This window comes from Corvus kubaryi, unplaced genomic scaffold (assembly GCF_017639235.1).
Source record: "Corvus kubaryi isolate FWS band 111438036 unplaced genomic scaffold, C.kubaryi_AGA036_p1.0 37394, whole genome shotgun sequence".
Classification (NCBI taxonomy): domain Eukaryota; kingdom Metazoa; phylum Chordata; class Aves; order Passeriformes; family Corvidae; genus Corvus; species Corvus kubaryi.
This window is the reverse complement of record NW_024581133.1, coordinates 274,263-292,752: the sequence shown is the minus strand read 5'-3', so window position 1 is coordinate 292,752 and position 18,490 is coordinate 274,263. Positions and strand designations below refer to the sequence as shown.

Sequence of the window (18,490 nt, the reverse complement as noted above, 5' to 3'; positions counted from 1 at the left end):
CTACTTAAAAGCCAAAATTTCCTATTTGAAACATTTCTTACCTTTAGAATCTCTTCCATTACTTGACGGAAGTTAAATCGAACGGTGTGGTGAAAATCCCCGAAGTGAAAGGCGATGAGGCCTGGAAGGTGTACTTCGATGATGCTGCACAAGAAATTGTGGATGAATTTGCAATGCGCTATGGAATTGAATATATTTATCAAGCTATGACGTAAGTATTATCATGGCTGGCTTTCTGCCTTGCTGTCAACACCATGTTTGAGGGAAGTAACAAATTTCAAGCCTTCATGATTTCATTTGCCATTTCTCTTCCATTCCTGACTTAAAATTCTTGTTATCATTTTTGTCCATCTGATTCTAGTCGAAGTGCTTCTCATCTGCAGCCAAATTAAGATATGAGCATTTTATAAGCTGTTACTGTTATTACTGCTAATGCATTCCTTAATCGTTATGATACTGATATGTAGCAAGGTTCAGAAAGACTTCCCGTGTTCCAGATGTGACTGGGATGGTAGAACAGGGTTTCACAAGCTCTGTACTCTTTTCTAGGACTACGGAAATTATGGAACAACAGCAGTGTCTATAGTGAGCTTCTATAGTATATGCAAATAATTTGTAGAAGTCATTTTTAACAGTATTTAGACCTATTACTACACTGTCCATTCTGAAGTAGCTGTCTGAACACCTTAGAACACAGCACCGTATAGCTCAGGGGCCTGGAGACATGAGATCCGTCATGTATTCTCAATTTATCCAGCAAAAAGTTTTCTGGTGAAAAGGGCTATATTCTGCTGGAGCTGTGGAGAAGCAGGGGACTCCAAATGAGTCCTCTAAATAAAAAAACGCAGGCTTTTTGTCTTACAGAAACCCAATATTACAGAATTTTTAATCAGAACATCTCTCATTTTTTTGCATCTCTTTACCTCCTAAAAAGAAAAGTCTTATTGTAAGTATGAAGGTACATAAAAATGTGAAGTTTTCTTTTTATTGCAGGATATAATGACACCACCTGCTATTGCAATGAGCTTGTCTTTCACTTTATATAGAGGTCTGTGAATTATTGTATTGTTCATCTAAGAGAAGGGTAGAGGATTTATTTTGTAATATACACATTTTTAATGATCTTCCTTCAAGGAATTTACATGGTGTTCTACAGAATAATTAATGTAACTTGAGAGTTCCTCTGTTGTATACCTAAACTACGTATGGAGGAATTAATGTGTTGGCTTTCAAGAATATTTGTGTTTTCATGTTTAGTTTCTCTTTAGCCCTCTGTGATTAAGTTATGTCATTTATTGACTTAACCTGGTATTGTAGTTTTATAAGTTGATTTAAAGTGTTATTGCATATTTACCAAAAAGTTAGTTATAGAGTTGTTCATGCTGTGTGTATCAAAATGAATTCAGAATTTTGACCAGAAATGAATTCTTAAGAGCTATTAATGCCAAAGGAGGGCTGTTATTAGCGATTTGCTTAAGAAACAAAGGGCTTATTTAACATTAGGATTCTCTTAACTGTAGACCCAATACAGCATAGCTGTATTTTTGACAGACAACCTTACCTGTAAAATTATTTTGAAGTTTGTTTTTCTTCATCTCTTGATGTATTCTAGTACTACAAAACTTTCCAGAAAAAGTTTGAAACTGGTTTTAGAAATTCAGATGTTGTCAAACTCAGCACTGCAAAAATAGCAATATAACTGATGTGAGTATATAAAATATTTTTTACTTAAAAGTGGCAGAAATTGATAGGTTATATTTTTTTATAAAGAAGATGCTTTATTTTTATCTCAGTAAATAGCACAATGTACAGATATTCATGAAAAGGAAGTAACATGGAGCTGGGCAAGTACTCCAACACATTTTTCAGGAGTCCTTACTCAAAAATTCTGACCAAGCCACTTTAAGTTTAAATGACCTATTTTGCCTTGTCCTCTTTTTGTTCTTGCTTTCTTCTATACCTTTTCCCCCAAATTTCCTTGATGTTGATGACTGCAAATCAGGTATCTGAAGGCAGATGAAATAAGAATGTGAATTCAATATTGGTAGTCACAAGAAATAAAAGCTAAGATTTCATTGTCCCCATACCCATATCCTTTTGTATTTTAAAATGTTACATGTCAATCATGAGCACTGCCTGTTTGAGGGGAAGGCCCCAGCCTGTTTAAGTTAGGAGTGAAATCAGTGATGAATGCAATCTCAAGCAATACTTGGAGAAGAATATATATTCATGTACATTGTTGTGCTGATTCATCTGCAGACATGTCTCAGAGCATTCAGACTTTGGGGAGAAGAGTAGTGAAGATTCTAAGTCTGTTTGTCATGAGGGATTTTCTTTTGGACTGTTATCTGTTGGTTTTATTTCTTTTTATGAGATTACCTTTTTCTTCTGGAAAAATTTTAGTGGCTGGAAGAAAATGTACAGCTTCTTGATTTGGGAAATAGAATTATCAGATTGCATTTAGTAACAAAGGTCTCATACTAAAGCAATTTTCTACTGTACAACAGAGAGAGAATTTGAATGTAATCACTTTGCCCAGAGGAATATTGTGTAAGCAATTTTTGCTTGAGAATCTAGTTGCAGAGTACTTCTACTGCGTGTCTCATGATAATATTGCAAATTAAAACGTTTGTGTTTGTAAATGCAAAAGTGACTATGCTTTAATACTCCATGATCCAGACCCCAGAGTGCATCTGCACTTCATCAGGCCACGTGAGTTTCAAGGTTCTGCTAATGAGGTGCTCGTTTTGCCTGAATGTAATTTTTAGTGTTCGTATTTGTTTTAAGGTTAGCTATTGTATAAAGTTCTAATACCCAGTTAGTGATAAGCAGTTTTGACCCTTTTAAGTATGGATAGATGGCATATGCTGGAGTAGGAACATATGCCTTTCTGCATTTCTACACAATGTAAACCTGATTAAGTTCCCTAAAGTACCACTGTCTGAAACGTTTTGGCATCCTCTTTCACTACAGCAATAAACAATCCTACTTGTCTATCATTTCTGGTTTATGATGGTGGCTTTGTCATCTATGATCCCCTTAATAAACCCTGAAGATTTCTTTCTAGCTCTCAATATTTATTTATATCTATTCCTTTAGAGCACAGAAATAATATTTCAAAAATATAGTCTTGATTTTCTAAATACGGTGAATATACTCATACTGGAATTTGGGTATCAGCCCAGAAGATATCACACAGGTGGTTACCTGTCTGCTCTAGTCATTGTCCCCAGCGAGACCTTTCTCACTAAACTTAGAAAGGGAATGAATTCGGGTGTGATTGCACCTCTTGCTGGAAGCATGCAAGTTTTTATGAGATAAATGTAGGCATTTTTCCCTAAAGATGCTGACTTAGGCTGTCTTACTCTCAAGATACAGATTACAATTGCACAGTTCCTGAGCAAGGAAATCTGCTTTAAGTTACCAGATGCGGAATTCATGTGAATAGAAAAACAACTATCGACCCAAACCAAAATACAACAAAAAGACTGCTTCTGTTGCAGTAATTGCAGCTCTTTGAAGTCTTGACTGAATAGGTTACATAATCCACTCTTCTTTCTTATGATTATTTTATTCTTCCACCCCTCATGGAGTCCATATTAGGAAAAGAAAAGAGAGACAATTACAGCTGTTCTTACATGGTTCAGATGAGATTTTTTTTTTTTTATGATGGGTAGCAGCCAGGTAGACACTGTTAGCCACATGAATGGTACGTGTGACTCCCAGAAGTACAAGCATAGATATGTGAGACAATAGGGAATAAAATAGGTATCATAGAAAACAGGAAGAAAAAGTAGAAAAACAGCACAGTGATCCAGCTGGCCTTTATTTTGATGACTGTGGTGACTGATGGCAATTTATGTTGTAAATTCAACATCTAGAAGGAATCATACTGGAACTTTATTTACCTACATATATTAAGCCACCACTCTGCCATCAAGAAAAAGTAACCTTTTTCCTCTCATTCATCTTTCAACGTATTTTTTTTCTCTTTAGAAGGCAAAAATCTGAGCACGTATTGAAACAGTGTTTGACTAGACACTGAAATTACACATAATATCAGCAACCTGAATTTACTGTGTTGTAGAGTCAAGTGCAATAAAAGCTCTATTAAGATCTTTGCTTCTTACTGGCAAGAGTCACCACAGGTTGAAGCTAATGATTCTCAATCAGCAACATAGCTCTCATTCCAGCAGGTTAATGGGCGCTGACTGTGTCATCTTGTTCTCCTGCTAGTTTTCAATTAATGTGGCAGCACTGCAAAAAGCACACAAATTGCCCATTAAACTAATTTTTTATTGATAGCATTTGCTTACTGATGAGTACAGCACATCAATTAGACTTCTTTCTTCACTAATTCATGCTAGCAGAAATATTGGAAGAATCCCAGGCACTGCCTGTTGGTCAGGAAATTGCATAGTAAGGCAGTTGGAGCAAGCAGGCCTGATTTCAGACACTGCTGTAGCTTAAGCAGTGCAATATTGCTCTAAAACGTGAGACATAGCAATGGGTGCTGTGCCATCATGTGCCCACTAGAAATGGTTAATAACTCATGCTATTGGCTCCTGTTTTCAAAGACCTGCAAAAACAAAGATGGATTTACTTTGATTTATTCATTTTAGCAAGCAGAAGGAAGCCGAGGAGCTGGCAGGTCGCTGATGACCTGCATTATCAGGACTCTAAGAGTCATGACCCATATTGTGTACTTAATTGGTTCTGTGAACATTAGAGATTTTAATTAAACGATGGAAAGAAACAAAAATCTGTCACAGATGCTTGATTGTAATTTTCACTAACCACAATACAAGTGAAACAGTGCAGTGATACAATAAGGGCAAAAATTATACCAATAGGTTTAAATTTTCCTTGTGAAAAATTGGTACAATTTGGGTCTATTTTCAAGATAAGAACTCAGGACAGATCATGGGTAGCTCATTGTGAAATGGTCAGAAGAATCTACAGAAGACACCTTAAATGTTGACCCAGGCAATTTTTCTGTTGCCTGTCATGTTCCCTGAAGGCAGCTGAGACAACCTCAATGATTTCTCTGCTGCTGACCCCTCCTTTTACCTGCCTCCTCCCTCAGCAGTGTATGTTTCAGGTATGACTCTAAGGCCAGTGGGATTATCAGTGGCTTTTTATCTCCGGATTGATGTTATTCATGCACTAAGGACCTTTAGGTCCATGAAAAGATCTTTGGAAATCGAAGGTCATCAGTAAAAGTATTAATTATTTTGTTGTCAGTTTTTGAAAACTGGTTCTGATCATCCCTACGTATATTTCTCAAACTTAATCTTAGGTAAGGAGATATTTCTATTAGCTTTTTAAAGGTTTCCTTTGTTGGTGAGAACCACCTGATATCACTATTGTATTTTATTACAAAGGAAAGTATTATTCTTCTACTTGACAGAAAACATGTGAAAATGAAACATTTTCTAAGGGTTAGAGAACTGTGTTGTTCTTTTGTTAAATTCACATTGCAGTATTCAAAAGCACTTCTTGAAAATACTGGTGATGAATTAAAGTTTTGGTAACACTATTCCGTGAGCACATAGCTGGGAATGCTGGATTCTAGACCTGGCCCATGTGATTGGTTTGCTGTGTAGTTTTTAGCAGTTTCTCTCAGTTATGTAAAATGCAGATAATAGCACTTAATGATTGCCCTTACAGGAAAATAATCTTGAATGATGTCTTGAAAGACGATTTGGGCAGTGACAACATTTAAGTACTTGGCTTAAGTTCAGCAGGAGAGTTCAATTGTACCTTGTGTTAATTTTTTTCTTGGAAGGGCATTAGTGCCCAGGTGGTTCAGGCCCAGCACACTGCTCTGCCTTATGCTCCTGAGGAGGAACAGGAGAGAGGAGCCAGAGACTCCAGGAGGAGCATGTGGCCAAATCAGAACCTTCAGTCATACAGAGACTGATTGGAGTTTCTTAATCCTCTTCTGTTTGACTTTACACCCATTTTCAACACCATGTTTTCCTAATCCCCCTCATTCTCTTTCTTATTTGTGTACATTTAGTCTTTATCCCTTTATTTCCTTCTTAGTCCTGCCTAACTATGAATCTTGAAATTAGGAATTTATGTTTGCAATGATGATTTTCACTCTCCTTATGCGTCAGGTCTTTCATTCATTTGTATCTCTCACATTTTGTTGTGTTAGAAGCTCTTTGTATGCTGCCAGCAGGCACCTCCTGTTTTGTTAAACAAGTAAACAGTACTGCTACACTGCACCTCTGGTTTTGGCTGCTTTGGGTTTAACAGACTGATTACCCAAATTTTACTAGCTTGGGTTGAAGTGGAGCAGTTTCAGTTATGGCCTAATTCAAATTAAGGTGAACCCAGAAGCTTCTTGATGGCCTCACCGTTGATTAATAAGTAGCCTAAAATAAAAGCCACAATGCTGGTTTGAGTCTTTTTGTTGGCAACAATTAAATCTTTTTCCGCTATGGATGCCTGGGGCTTTCTATGATGATGAGGTTGATTTTTACTGTTTCTTTAATAAATGAATCTTTTGCTTAATAGCAATTAAAATAGTTAAGTCATGTTTTTGTGTTTAGGATTAACAGAGTGAGAACTGAATATGATGTGGCTAGTTTGAAAATATCATTGTGCAACAAGTGGCAATCATATCAAATGTCTGAATTTTCCGTGAGGTAGCTTGAAAGTTATATCATTGGAGTTAAAAAGAAATTTTAATGGGAGAAGAAGCAGATTCCTTGCCATCTTTGATAACTGTTGCTTTGTTTGAATTGCAGACACTTTTCCTGTCTCTCTTCCAAGTACATGTGCCCTGGTGTTCCAGCAGTTATGAGTACATTGTTGGCCAATATAAATGCTTTCTATGCTCATACAACAGCAGCAACTAATGTATCTGCTTCAGATCGCTTTGCTGCTACTAACTTTGGGGTAAGTAGATTTCCTTTTTTATTAGAGTTCTAGTCCTATTTTTTTTTTCTAGTATATTCCACATTAACTTCTACATTCAAAAAAATTTCATTAATTGCTCATTTTAAAGAGTAAGGGTTGTTGTTAGCTTTTGAAAATTTTACCCTGAGTCTTTAAAATCAATTATTATAAAAGCCAGAGAAGATGCTGCTCAGTTTCTTGTGAGGCATAGAGGGTAGAAAGCATTGGCACACATTCACAGTACTAAAATCTCCATCAGTTTTTTGTTTTATTGCCATGGGGCTTGCAAACTGCAATAGACTAAGTGTTGGATGCAATTCCTTTCTTGGGCTGTGTTATCAGTGAACTCATATTAACCTAATAGATGTAGCCGTAAATGCTGCTCTTCTCACAAGAATCCATAATTCTGGACTCTCTTATTTTTGCTCATACTTTGTCCAAGTCCTGGATTTAGGTATCATGAATTTTAGGAGGCATAGTAGCATTTCAGGATGTGGTAATACTTCTTTTGTTATTGCTAAATTTTCTTCTGTGGATAAGTATCTCACAGCATGGACTTCCTAGTCTTTGGACATGATAATAAATAAATATACATTCACTCCTTATTCTGATTTCCTCACCTACTCTCACAGGAAATTGAGAGCAGGAAGGCAGAGCAATAATTCAAAGAGGTTGCCTTCATAGTTCTGGTATTACACATGATACATAAAGTATAAATGCAATCTTATGCTGAAAAATGCATTTATTCTTTCCTCTTTTTGCTTTTTTTAGTAGGGCTTTTATTTGTAGGGCTGATATGAAAGGTGTATTTGATGTAACAGTTTTCATAAAATACCATTTATTGACATGAAATAAAATATTAATCATAATTAAAATTTATTAAATACAAATTAAAATTTCAACTTTTATTTGAAGTAGTGTTAGAGGCAATGGTACTCTTTTCCAGTATTAGAATAATAAAGGCACTTAGCTTTTCAAGACAAAATAGAAATTATACATTTGGATGAGTAAGCCAAGAATGACTTAATATCTTTGTTGAAACAAGTCTTCTCTTTCCATATTCAAGCTTTATTAGACCTTTGACTTTGATGCAAACTTTGACATTTAGAATGGTTTTTCTGGGTTTTTTATCCATTTTTTTCCATTTTTCTAATGATCAGAACTTATTTTGTCCTCAGACTGAGCAGAGAATTAGTCCTTCCTCTGATGTTAATGCCAGTTTGCCTTTGACGCAATTCCAATCCAATTCATAGTTCAACAGATGGATGGAAAAAGAGTAGTGGGCATCACTTATAGAGATTTGGAGCTCTTTTTTCAAACAATTGACTTATAGGCAAAGTATTAGATTATTCTTCTCTCGTGGGTCAAAAGGCATTTTTTAGTGAATAGCTGCACATCATCCATCAAAAAGAACATCTCAAATTCAAGTCCTCAGGCTACAGCTGGGAATGATATGGCCGACTGAATATTTCAGTACAGATTTATAACATGACAAAAAAGTTCTCTTTTGATTGATCCCTTAAGGGAACTGTGCCAAATTAGTGGGGTTTGGTGTAGGTTAGAACTCCGCTGATGAGAGGCAGTGCACAAAGACTCTATTTTCAAATTACTGATCATCACGTTGGAGGGATGGTGCAGATACAATCAGTGCATCCTGAGAGCCATCAGCTATCATCTCCTGCTTCTTCCAGAAGTCTTCTGCTTTCACATAGGCAGAGAAGATTTTGCACAGTTTTGTGCAGTAGACTATGGAATATTTTCTAACATGGTAATTAGAAACTCTCACTAGTATTACTTGAGAATGGCACAACTCAGCTGGAAATCTCACAGCAAAATGCTTTCACTGCTTCATCTATCAAGATAACAAGTTAATCTTCACATTTGAAAGGAAAAAATAAAATTGCATAGTATTACTATTACTTGACTTATTCCTACAAAAGCCACTGTTTCAGAAGTATCATTTTCAATCATACTTTTGCACCAAATTCTGTTGCAAATAAGCATCATTTCTTTCTTATTAAAGGGATGGGGAGGTGCTTTCTTCAAGAGTTTAATCAACTGCAAGGCAAATATAAGACAGGAAAATGTTGTATTGCAAAATCTTTGTGACCTCACTAATGTGTTGCACAGCTGCACAGTGTTTAATGCATACCAGGTAAATCACAATATAGGATAGAAAGGAAAAATAAAATGAAAGAAGATGCATTGCCTGTTCTTGAAACACAGGTATTTCAAACCATCACTTGTATATGAAATAATGGAAAAACAAATTGATCTTCAAGTAAGAGTGGAAAGAAGCAGTCTAAAACCTCAGCAATTACAGGAACCTGCAAATTCTAGTGCAACATATTCTTGTTTTCTTTTTACAGAGAGAAAAGTTCATAAAGCTGTTGGATCAATTGCACAATTCTCTGCGGATTGATTTATCTAAATATAGGGTATGTACAACATATTCTTTCTAGAGTCAACATGAGCCCCAAATCCTTTGGAACAAAAATTTACAGAATTTAAGCTGTGTAACACCAATATTTTTCCAGTCTGACAAAGAGAAAAAACTTAGTACTTTCTTTCCAAATGCTAAGAATGGGTCAAGGAATAAGCACATATTCAAGACAGAGTAGTATTCAATAAGTTTGATTAAATTGGTCTATAACTAGTTGATTAAGTTAATTTATCTGGGAATTACCTTTGCTGACTCAGGTAGTGAAAAGTGCAAATACATTTTTTCTGAGAGACTGGCACCTTTGCTACAACTTGCATGCTAAGATGCTAGTAATGTTGAGAGTCTTGTCTCCTCATTTTTCTGTGTGACAGGAATTCCAGTTTCACTTCTGCCTCATGGAATCTCCTTCCACTGAGGTATGCTCCAAATCCAGCCTTTCAGGAAAGCATGCACTGGATACCTACCAGTTACCCTATGGTTCTGAACTCCCTCTCCTTCTCTAGTCCACTGGATCATGAAACTTTTGGACAATACCTAAGTTAGGGCTTCATCACCTGTGGCTCTCCTTTCAGCTTCTAGGAATGGCAGCCTCCAAACAAGGATTTCTCTGTTCATCTGGCCTGCTCTCCAAAACTGGAGGAGAAAGGGAATATTTAAAAGAACTCCAAGGCATTAGAGGGAGCGGAAGTTGCACACATACAGCTTTTAACACCATATCCTTTGTGCAGCAGATATGTTCATCATAAGATCTTTTAATTTTGAAGACTGTTATCTAGATAGCATTGTAGCATGAGGGGCTGATGTTTCATTAGTAGGAAGTTATTTCAGTAACACTACTTCACATCAGTCTGTTAACCCAGAGATCATAGAAAAATTTATTATTTCTACATTAAGCTTACTACTGCATTTATGCCTGCAAGTTTTGTATGTGCCATGGAAAACCCATAAATGGTTTTCTTTAGCAACAGTTTCCAGAATTTTGTCATATTTTTTACTCCATTCAGGTTTTGGAAATATCACAATATTTTATATTTTTCATATTACAAGTGTAGGAGCATTATCAAAGGTGTTCCTACTCATTTCCAAGGGATATTCATCATTAACTACCTCACAGTCAGAGTTCAGGTAACACGAACATCTCTAATCCTTCCAAGCAGCACCTTAGGTTTTCTTAGAGGGTTTTTGACTAGTTGTTCAAGGATTTTACTTGTAACTCAAATTTTACATGATTCCTCTTTCCCTGATTCACCAGGATAATTTTCCTGCCAGCAATTCTGAAAGACTCCAAGATCTGAAATCAACTGTGGACCTGCTTACCAGCATTACTTTTTTTCGGATGAAGGTATTGTCCTTTACTGCACAAATAAATTTCCTGAAGGAAACCAAAAATTTACTAATTTTTAATTAGTTTAAAGTCAAGTTGCAGAAAGCAAACTTAGCTGAACTCCTTAGGAGTCATGTAGAGCAATCGTTTCCTACTGATATAATAAAATCACAAGTCAACCAGCAAAATGGGTGTGATAACTACTTGCCTTAGTCATTCCAAAGGTTGAAATCTAAGTGGTCAAGCATGGAAATATTTTTGGAATGGAATGGTACACATTAATATTACTGAATGAAAAAAGAGAAACACAAAGTAACCTTTGTCGTAATAGCATGGGATTCCATTGCATTAGGCACTACATAAAGAGAATTAAAATAATCCATTGAATTACTGTATCCTGAAATGGAGTAAAAAGATGAACCCTTTGCTTTAAATACATAACTGCTATTTGTCTGATATTCCTGTTCAAAGGAAAGCACATAATTACATGGTTTAATTATTCCCTAAATAATCAAAAAACTTCTAAGATGTAAACCCTAAGATGTAAAGATGTAAACTCTTGGGCACACATGCCTCTTGCATCATAAGAATATTTTAATTCAAATAAAACTTAGTGATAAAATCTACTTGCTTAAGCACATAATTTAAGGTATCTTTGAACTAAGTCCACCTTAATTCAACATAATTCTAATTATTTTTATCATTGCTTTATTTCAACACTTTTCATCCTGTATAACAGAACTACATTCAACACTTGGATTTTTTCTGTTCAATCTAATTCTGACATTCTACCATTTATGAAATATTTTATTAGGTCCTGGAGTTGCAGAGCCCCCCTCGAGCCAGTACTGTGGTGAAGGACTGTGTAAGAGCCTGCCTGGACTCAACTTACAAGTACATTTTTGATAACTGCTATGATCTCTACTCCCAATTAGTGGATCAGGTAAGGTCAATATGAACTTGTGCTATTGCTCATTCATAGTTAGCCTTAAGTAAATAAAAAGCCTCCCAGTGCTTGTTCATATCAAAGCACTCAGATTTTCATTTTATTTATGCACAAAGGAGCAATATACCATAAATACACCTAGAGACAGCTATAAACTCTAAAATGTTTAACAAGATGAGTTTCAAACTGGACACGTTAACTCCTAATGGAGTCATCATGTTAGACATTACTGTAAAATTGTCCAGTGGATTTGGGAAGGATAACGTTTGACTGGTTACTGTTCATGTAAGATCTGTAACAGGAAAACAGTTATTTAAAATCTACCATTTCACTTCTGTAGCTTTAGGGAAAAAAAAATTATTTTGTTGAAAATGATACAGTCTTTCCAGCCTTCTATTTTAGCACCTGTGATGCATACTTGGATCCAAGCTTTAGTAACTGCTTTAAGAAAGCAGAGGATAATTCTGAAATATGTCTTAATACTCATCTGTCAGGTTGAACTGTCAATGCAAAATAACTATAGCATTTGTTGTGTTCCAAATGTCAGGCAAAATCCTTGAGAATACTTATAGAATGACCATATTATAGAAAAAAACAAACAGCAATGTTAGAATTAAGTACTGTCTTAAAGGAGCATCACTGCTTTATCATATTACTTCTTGTACCTCGTATTTGCATTCTGGATGGTACACTGAAAACACGGTAGTTCTGTGACTATTCCAGCCTTGAATAGGATTAATTAAGTTCTTTGGGCAAATGCACGCTTTTTGTGTAGAATATAATTAATAAAAACATTAAATTTCATCTGAAAGCATATTTCGCTTAAATCCACAATATGAATTCCTGTATTTCAGGAAAGGTGATATTTGCTATGTATTCAACATTTCTGAAACAAGAATTTATTTTCTCATGTTGAATTCCTGTTATGTGAGAAAACTGACCTGTAGCTTTGAATGTAAGAATTTCTCACCAGCACCAATAAGCACGCTACACTTAGTGCTGATGTGTGTTTATCCTGCAATGGATTATACTGCAAGCAGAGTAGGAGAATAAATTAGTGGAAGGAGCAGCTTCAGGCCTCACACCTATTTACATCATAAACTGTTCTGTTTTCTTGCTACCGTTTACTCTGCAGTAATTTGATGTTGTCTGTTAAATATAATATGAAGTGCTGCTATACTGGGTATTACATAAGTCTGCGGTTTATCAGCAGATTCTACTCTTCAGTAAACAGCTAAAAGTGATGAAGTCTTACTTCAAAGCGTTGTGACAAACTGCAAAAGCTTATCTGTATTCAAAAAATTCACAACTTTTTAATGTGAATCCATACAGTCGTTTAGCCTGTCTATTTTTAAAAATGGTTTTAAAGTGCAGGGATATTACAGCCTTTCTGCTTGGTAGAGAATGTGAAACTTGCTTAAGTAATGGTTCTCTCCAAATTAAATATGAGGCAGAACAGGCAATGTTGTTATTATATTTTTCTCTCACACAACTCTACTTAATGGTGAAGAAATAAGAAGTCCTGAAATTAAAAAAAAAATCCACAAGTATTCACTCAGTTGGAAAACTGAGTTAACTGCATTTCACTGTATTTCTGCACCTCTTGAGTCCTCTTTCACAAGATCTCCAGCAGGGGCAGTTTTACGTGGAAACTTTCAGCAGATAATTGTCTGTACAGTTAAAATCACCACACAGTGCAAGAAACTTCAGTGAAGATGTGTAAAAAACAAAATTTAAAATAAATAGATTGTATTCAAAATAATTTATTTCTAACAGCAAATCACATCAACAATCAAAACAATCAAGCAACAATCACATATAGTCTTAATGCCAGACAGTAAAACTTCTTTTCACAGAAGGTGAGAGACAATTCTGGGAAATATAACTAGTCTAGCTTTAATAGAGAGATGAGTAAAATTAATTCAGAACACTGCTTAAATTCTGCATCAGCTCTTGAGTTGTACAAGGAGATTGTGTTCAGCATTATCCTATTATAGCTTCCTATCAATATGTCCACACTTGCATTTGGTTTTAGAAACACAGAAGTATGCAGCTTGTTTGAACCTATAGATCTGGAGGCTTTCCAGTGAATCCAGGTGACTGGCTTGTGGTAGCACTGTTATTATAATGAAGCAATAACCAGTATTGTAATTTACATTTCATTAGCTTTGTGTCCAAGCCCCTTAGATTCCACCAGATTCCACCCTTAATCCTTCTTCAGTGCCCATTTCCTTATCTCTGCTCACCTCCCCATCAGGTGAGGTCTCCCCTCAGAGAGAGGAAGGGAGCTCATCCTAGCGTGGTACTGCAGCACAGGAGGTTCATGTTTTGGCTGCACAGCTGAGCTTTGAGCTGCGACTGCTGAGGACTGAAATCGATGAACCCCAAAGCAACAAGAAATGCTTCTTATGTAGGTCACCACCTGCTCTCCCTCAGGGGGAGGGCTGGCAGCTGCTGAGGCCCCTGCTCGCTCAGGGTGTGTGTCTGTGTGTAACTCAGGGTGACCACTTTCTGCAGTTGCTTTGGGCTGCAGCCTAAATTCTCAAACGTGCCTGCCACAGTATTTCTAGAAAATATGCTTCATGTCTGAATGTGTGGGATTGTTTAAGTTTGGAGTGAAAATAGAGCACTAACTGTTAAAACTGAGTGTGCTCAAGCTGGAGGTTTTGGAAATTTGCCACTATAAACACAACAAGTAAATCACAAAATATGCTCAGCAGTCTCCATTTCCTCTTTTTATTGCTCTCTACCTTTGTGTCAGACAGACAATCACTGTTAAAAAGCTGATGTCCTGCAGCAAAATATCACCCCTGAGGATATTTCCTGGAGTGAAGCATTGCAAATGCTAACAATATGCAAAAATGTCATACTACAGTTCCACACCAGAATGCAAAGAGCAGCTGATGACAAAAACCAAATGACTACTACAGATAGTAAAACATGATAGCTTGACAGTCTTACCGACATGTATATTACCGTCCTCATTATTGGATACAAAGCCCTCTGATGAAGAACTATCTAGTTCCTTATGAAGCACGTGCAGTATTTTCTCTTTTAATTAACAGTGATCTGAGTTAAGTGCTTAGCTGCCCTATATTGAAAAAAAAATGTCTTGGAGAAGTAGTTTAGGAAGCAATTTAGTAGATTTCTGACTCAATTTACAGATATGTCACTCTTTCTGTTTTCTTAAGAAAATAAATTTTGAAATCCTGGCTGGTGCTTACAGTGACTGAAGTCCCTTCAATAATTCTTTTTGCAGTCTTCTCCACTGAGTGACACCAATAAGATGCAGACCATGCTCTTCATGTTATCTGAAGAGCTCTTGATCAGTACAAATAATTTCATGACTGATAGCACCAAAATGCTGGAATAAAACACTGGAGTACTTTATATTTGTTCAGCTCACCAGAACAGTGCTGGTATTCTACCTGATGTTAGACACCTTTACTTGAGTCTTTGCTCAGCTCTGCATGTTGTCACAGCACAGAATGGTGCAGACAGGAGGTAACAAAGAACAATTGACTCATTCAGGAGCCAGGTGTTGTTCAGCTGCAGCAGCACAGTACTCTGCCCTTGCAATTTCTCTCTCATAGGGGTACAGCACCTTAGGTTGTGTTGATAATGTACTAAAAACATCCCAGCTTCTGGGAATCAGGCCTGTAAATGAGCACATGGATGGGCCTATGCTTTGAGAGCTGGCTCAGTTTTGCTTTACTCAGCTGTGAGTCCCTGGGCACTTTTCCATTTGGGATTTGGGAATCCAAGCCTCATGGTTGTTTTGAAGGTGTACTTTTTTTTCCTTTAGAATAAATGACAAAAAGAAATTAGATTATTAGTTTCTAGTAGAAATAGTGCAAGAATTGAAGTGTGATGTGATCTGTAATCTTCAAACACATTCAAAAGTATGAAGTGGGAAATAAAGTACAGTAGCAAAAACTGTGTTTACTACAGGGAGTCCTATTTTTCAAGCATGCATATTTCAGTGTCAAGTAATACTTCTTGTGAGGCACTTTGTTATATTTACATATTGCTTTAGATTGCCTGAAAAGGTTCTGACTTCTTCAAATCTGGCATGCAGAGGGTACTTGGAGATCTCTCCTTTTGTTGCAGCATTGTGTTTGATGGGCAGCATGTTAACCACAGTAATAGAAAAACATTTGGTAAATTACTTCAGAACAACAGAAGAATGCAATGGGGTATTTCCAACCCCATTCTGAGAATTCTCTGTCAGAGGAAGACCAAATCTTACAGATAAAATTGCTTCTTAGCTGCTTGTCTGAGAACACTGGTTGGAAAGTCAAAGAGCTTGCAGTAAGTGAGGGGCTCAATTGGGTCTTCCTCCACCCTGCAGAAGCAGAACACTCTTGGGTCAGTGGGGCAGATCAAAACCACAGTATCACTTGGCTGGCCACTCCAGAGGAGCTATGCATGTTATACTGCCCTGAACAGAAAGACCAGTTAAACCTGCTCCTTTCACATGCCAGTCCTTGAAGAAAAAGGCTGGAAAGTCTTAATGAGAATTTATCCAAAAGAATTCTGTTCTACTTCAGTTGGTACTGGAGAATACATAAAATACAGTTGCCTGGAGAAGGTGTGGATGGCCCATCCCTCGAAGTGTTCAAGGCCGGTTTGAATGAGACTCTGAGCAACCTTGTCTAGTGGAAGGTGTCCCTGCCCACAGCAGGAGGATGGAAAAGGTGATCTTTGACATCACTTCCAACCCAGACCATTCTGTGATTCTGTGATGATTCTGTGAACAGGGTTTCAGTTTCAAATAAGAGAATGGTTTGGGAGTTAGTTAGTTACTGTGCAACAGCACGGCACAGGGAAATCCCTCACAGGTTTTCAATGCATGTCTGCAGGTGGTTTCTGGCTTTAGCCTCTCTAAAGTAAATTCTGTAAAGCTAGATTTTCATTCTTTTAGATATTAAAAAAAAAAAAAACTTAAAAAATTACATAAAATTCTAAAAATAGGCAGGCATACTATGTAAATGTCTACATATGTCTATATTTTATATATAGTGCATATTGTATATTCCCTGGTGATTCTACATGAAGTAATATTATATGTAATATAAGTAATAAATAATGCAGTTTAAAATATGGAAGAATTGTTAAAATTAATATTTCATTATCTACGGCTGGTCTCTAAAATTACCCTCTGTAGCCTTGTGCTGATCAAGGCTACTGTGGTTGTTTGCATTGAGTTTCCACTCTGTCATTATTTATATAGAAAATATTGTATTCTGAAACCTGGGTTAGGGCTTGCAGCAGACAGCAATATAAAACTTTCTGATATCACAGGATTCAATTTATCAAACTCACACAGATACTAATGGGTATTGATTGCACAGAACATAACAAAATAAAAACAAAGCAAAATAAAACCAGGCCTTCATCCTACAATCTGGTAAAATCAGTGATGAGAGAAGTGTAAAGCCCTCTCTTCTTCAGACCAGGCTTTACAGATTTGTCTCAGAGTTATATAGATATAAATTTTAATCTTGCTTCACACTATGCCTGAGATTGCTTTCTCCACTCTCAGCCACTTTTCTAGAGTACAAAATGTTTGCTTGTCAACAGTTTAGCCTTTTTTTCTTTCCATTAAACTCAGAAAACTTGCTCTACATTTTGTTTTTTCTTTAAGAGAATATCAAAATACCAGTAATTATTTTAGAGGCTCTGTGCTGCATGATCCATTGTTTGCATATGTATTCAGGTGACTAGGAAATTGATAGTAAAAGGGAATTGAGAAAAACATGATTCAGTGCCAATAAAGAATTTATTTCAATTCATATCTTATGAAAAATTGCTCTTACTTCCTCTTTCTGATTTTGATGTCTTCTGTTGCAAAAGACAAAGAGTTATGCATCACCTCATTTGGATGTTGCATTAAAAACCCACAGAGAATCTCCAGTACTTACTGTATTTGTGAATCTTAAGTGAATAATATGACTTCTCTTTAAAGACACTTTTCTTATAAGGTGCTTGCTACAACTCTAGGTGATCCTAAAGACAAGAAGTATCCAAGTCAATTAATATGAGAGTATAGAAATCTGTATTGTCAGGTCTTGTTGGTGAGACATCATCCACTGTTATTGCTGGTTTGATCTGCCAGCAGAAGCCCATCAGGAATATCACTCTTTTGCCTTTGGCAAGACATTTACTGACCTTTTAAGTACAGGACATCTTCTGGCATTTCATGGTTCTGTGCATGTGGGCAGCGTTACCATCCAAAGTGATGTTACAGGAGGTCAAGATGCTTTATGTAGCCTTTTCTGTGTAAAAAGGCTTGTGCAAAAGAAAGAGATTCTGGTAATTGGCAAACTTTCATTCATATCAGTATTTGGAAAGGTCTCTTGGTTACTGGAACTGTCTGTGATCTGAGCTTGTTCAGTGCTGTATCAAACAAAAACAGAAGACAGGAAACTTCAGAAAATCATTTATTTTAAAATTAAGAACCACTGATCATTTTGTCATCTTGTTGTATCAAGAATTTATGTTCCTCTTGACCTTTTCAGTGGTATTTTTTAAAAATTCTCATTATTGTTATCATCCTCTACAATAATAAGCGGTATTTAGGGTCTCCTGTATCTTCTCACTGTATTTGTGCCAGTGTGACACTAATTACATGTATCAGCTATTTAGTTCATGCTTTTACACTGACCGTTTCTTTCAAATGGATATAATGAGAGTGAAAAAAAAAATCTAGAGAAAAATTCATGGTGAAATCAAACTTCCACCACTGTTTTACCTCATTATAATAGCACTGTACCAAGCCTTCCAGAATTGGGGAAGCATTTGGACAATACTGTCAAACACAAGTGTGGGTTTGGGCATTGCTCTGTGCAGGAATCCAAGAGTTGGA

At 36.4% G+C, this 18,490-nt stretch overlaps 1 protein-coding gene across 7 annotated transcripts in view; it reads left to right on the top strand.

The window, feature by feature from the left end:
• Positions 1-18,490, top strand: part of UNC13C (unc-13 homolog C) — a 137,377-nt gene that overhangs the window by 62,651 nt on the left and 56,236 nt on the right. For all 7 annotated transcript variants that reach the window (XM_042039281.1, XM_042039279.1, XM_042039280.1 and 4 more), the window contains 5 exons: positions 48-211; positions 6,759-6,909; positions 9,279-9,347; positions 10,605-10,694; positions 11,491-11,619. In XM_042039281.1, the coding sequence (XP_041895215.1) occupies positions 48-211; positions 6,759-6,909; positions 9,279-9,347; positions 10,605-10,694; positions 11,491-11,619 (603 nt within the window). The remainder of the gene's footprint in view (positions 1-47; positions 212-6,758; positions 6,910-9,278; positions 9,348-10,604; positions 10,695-11,490; positions 11,620-18,490) is intronic.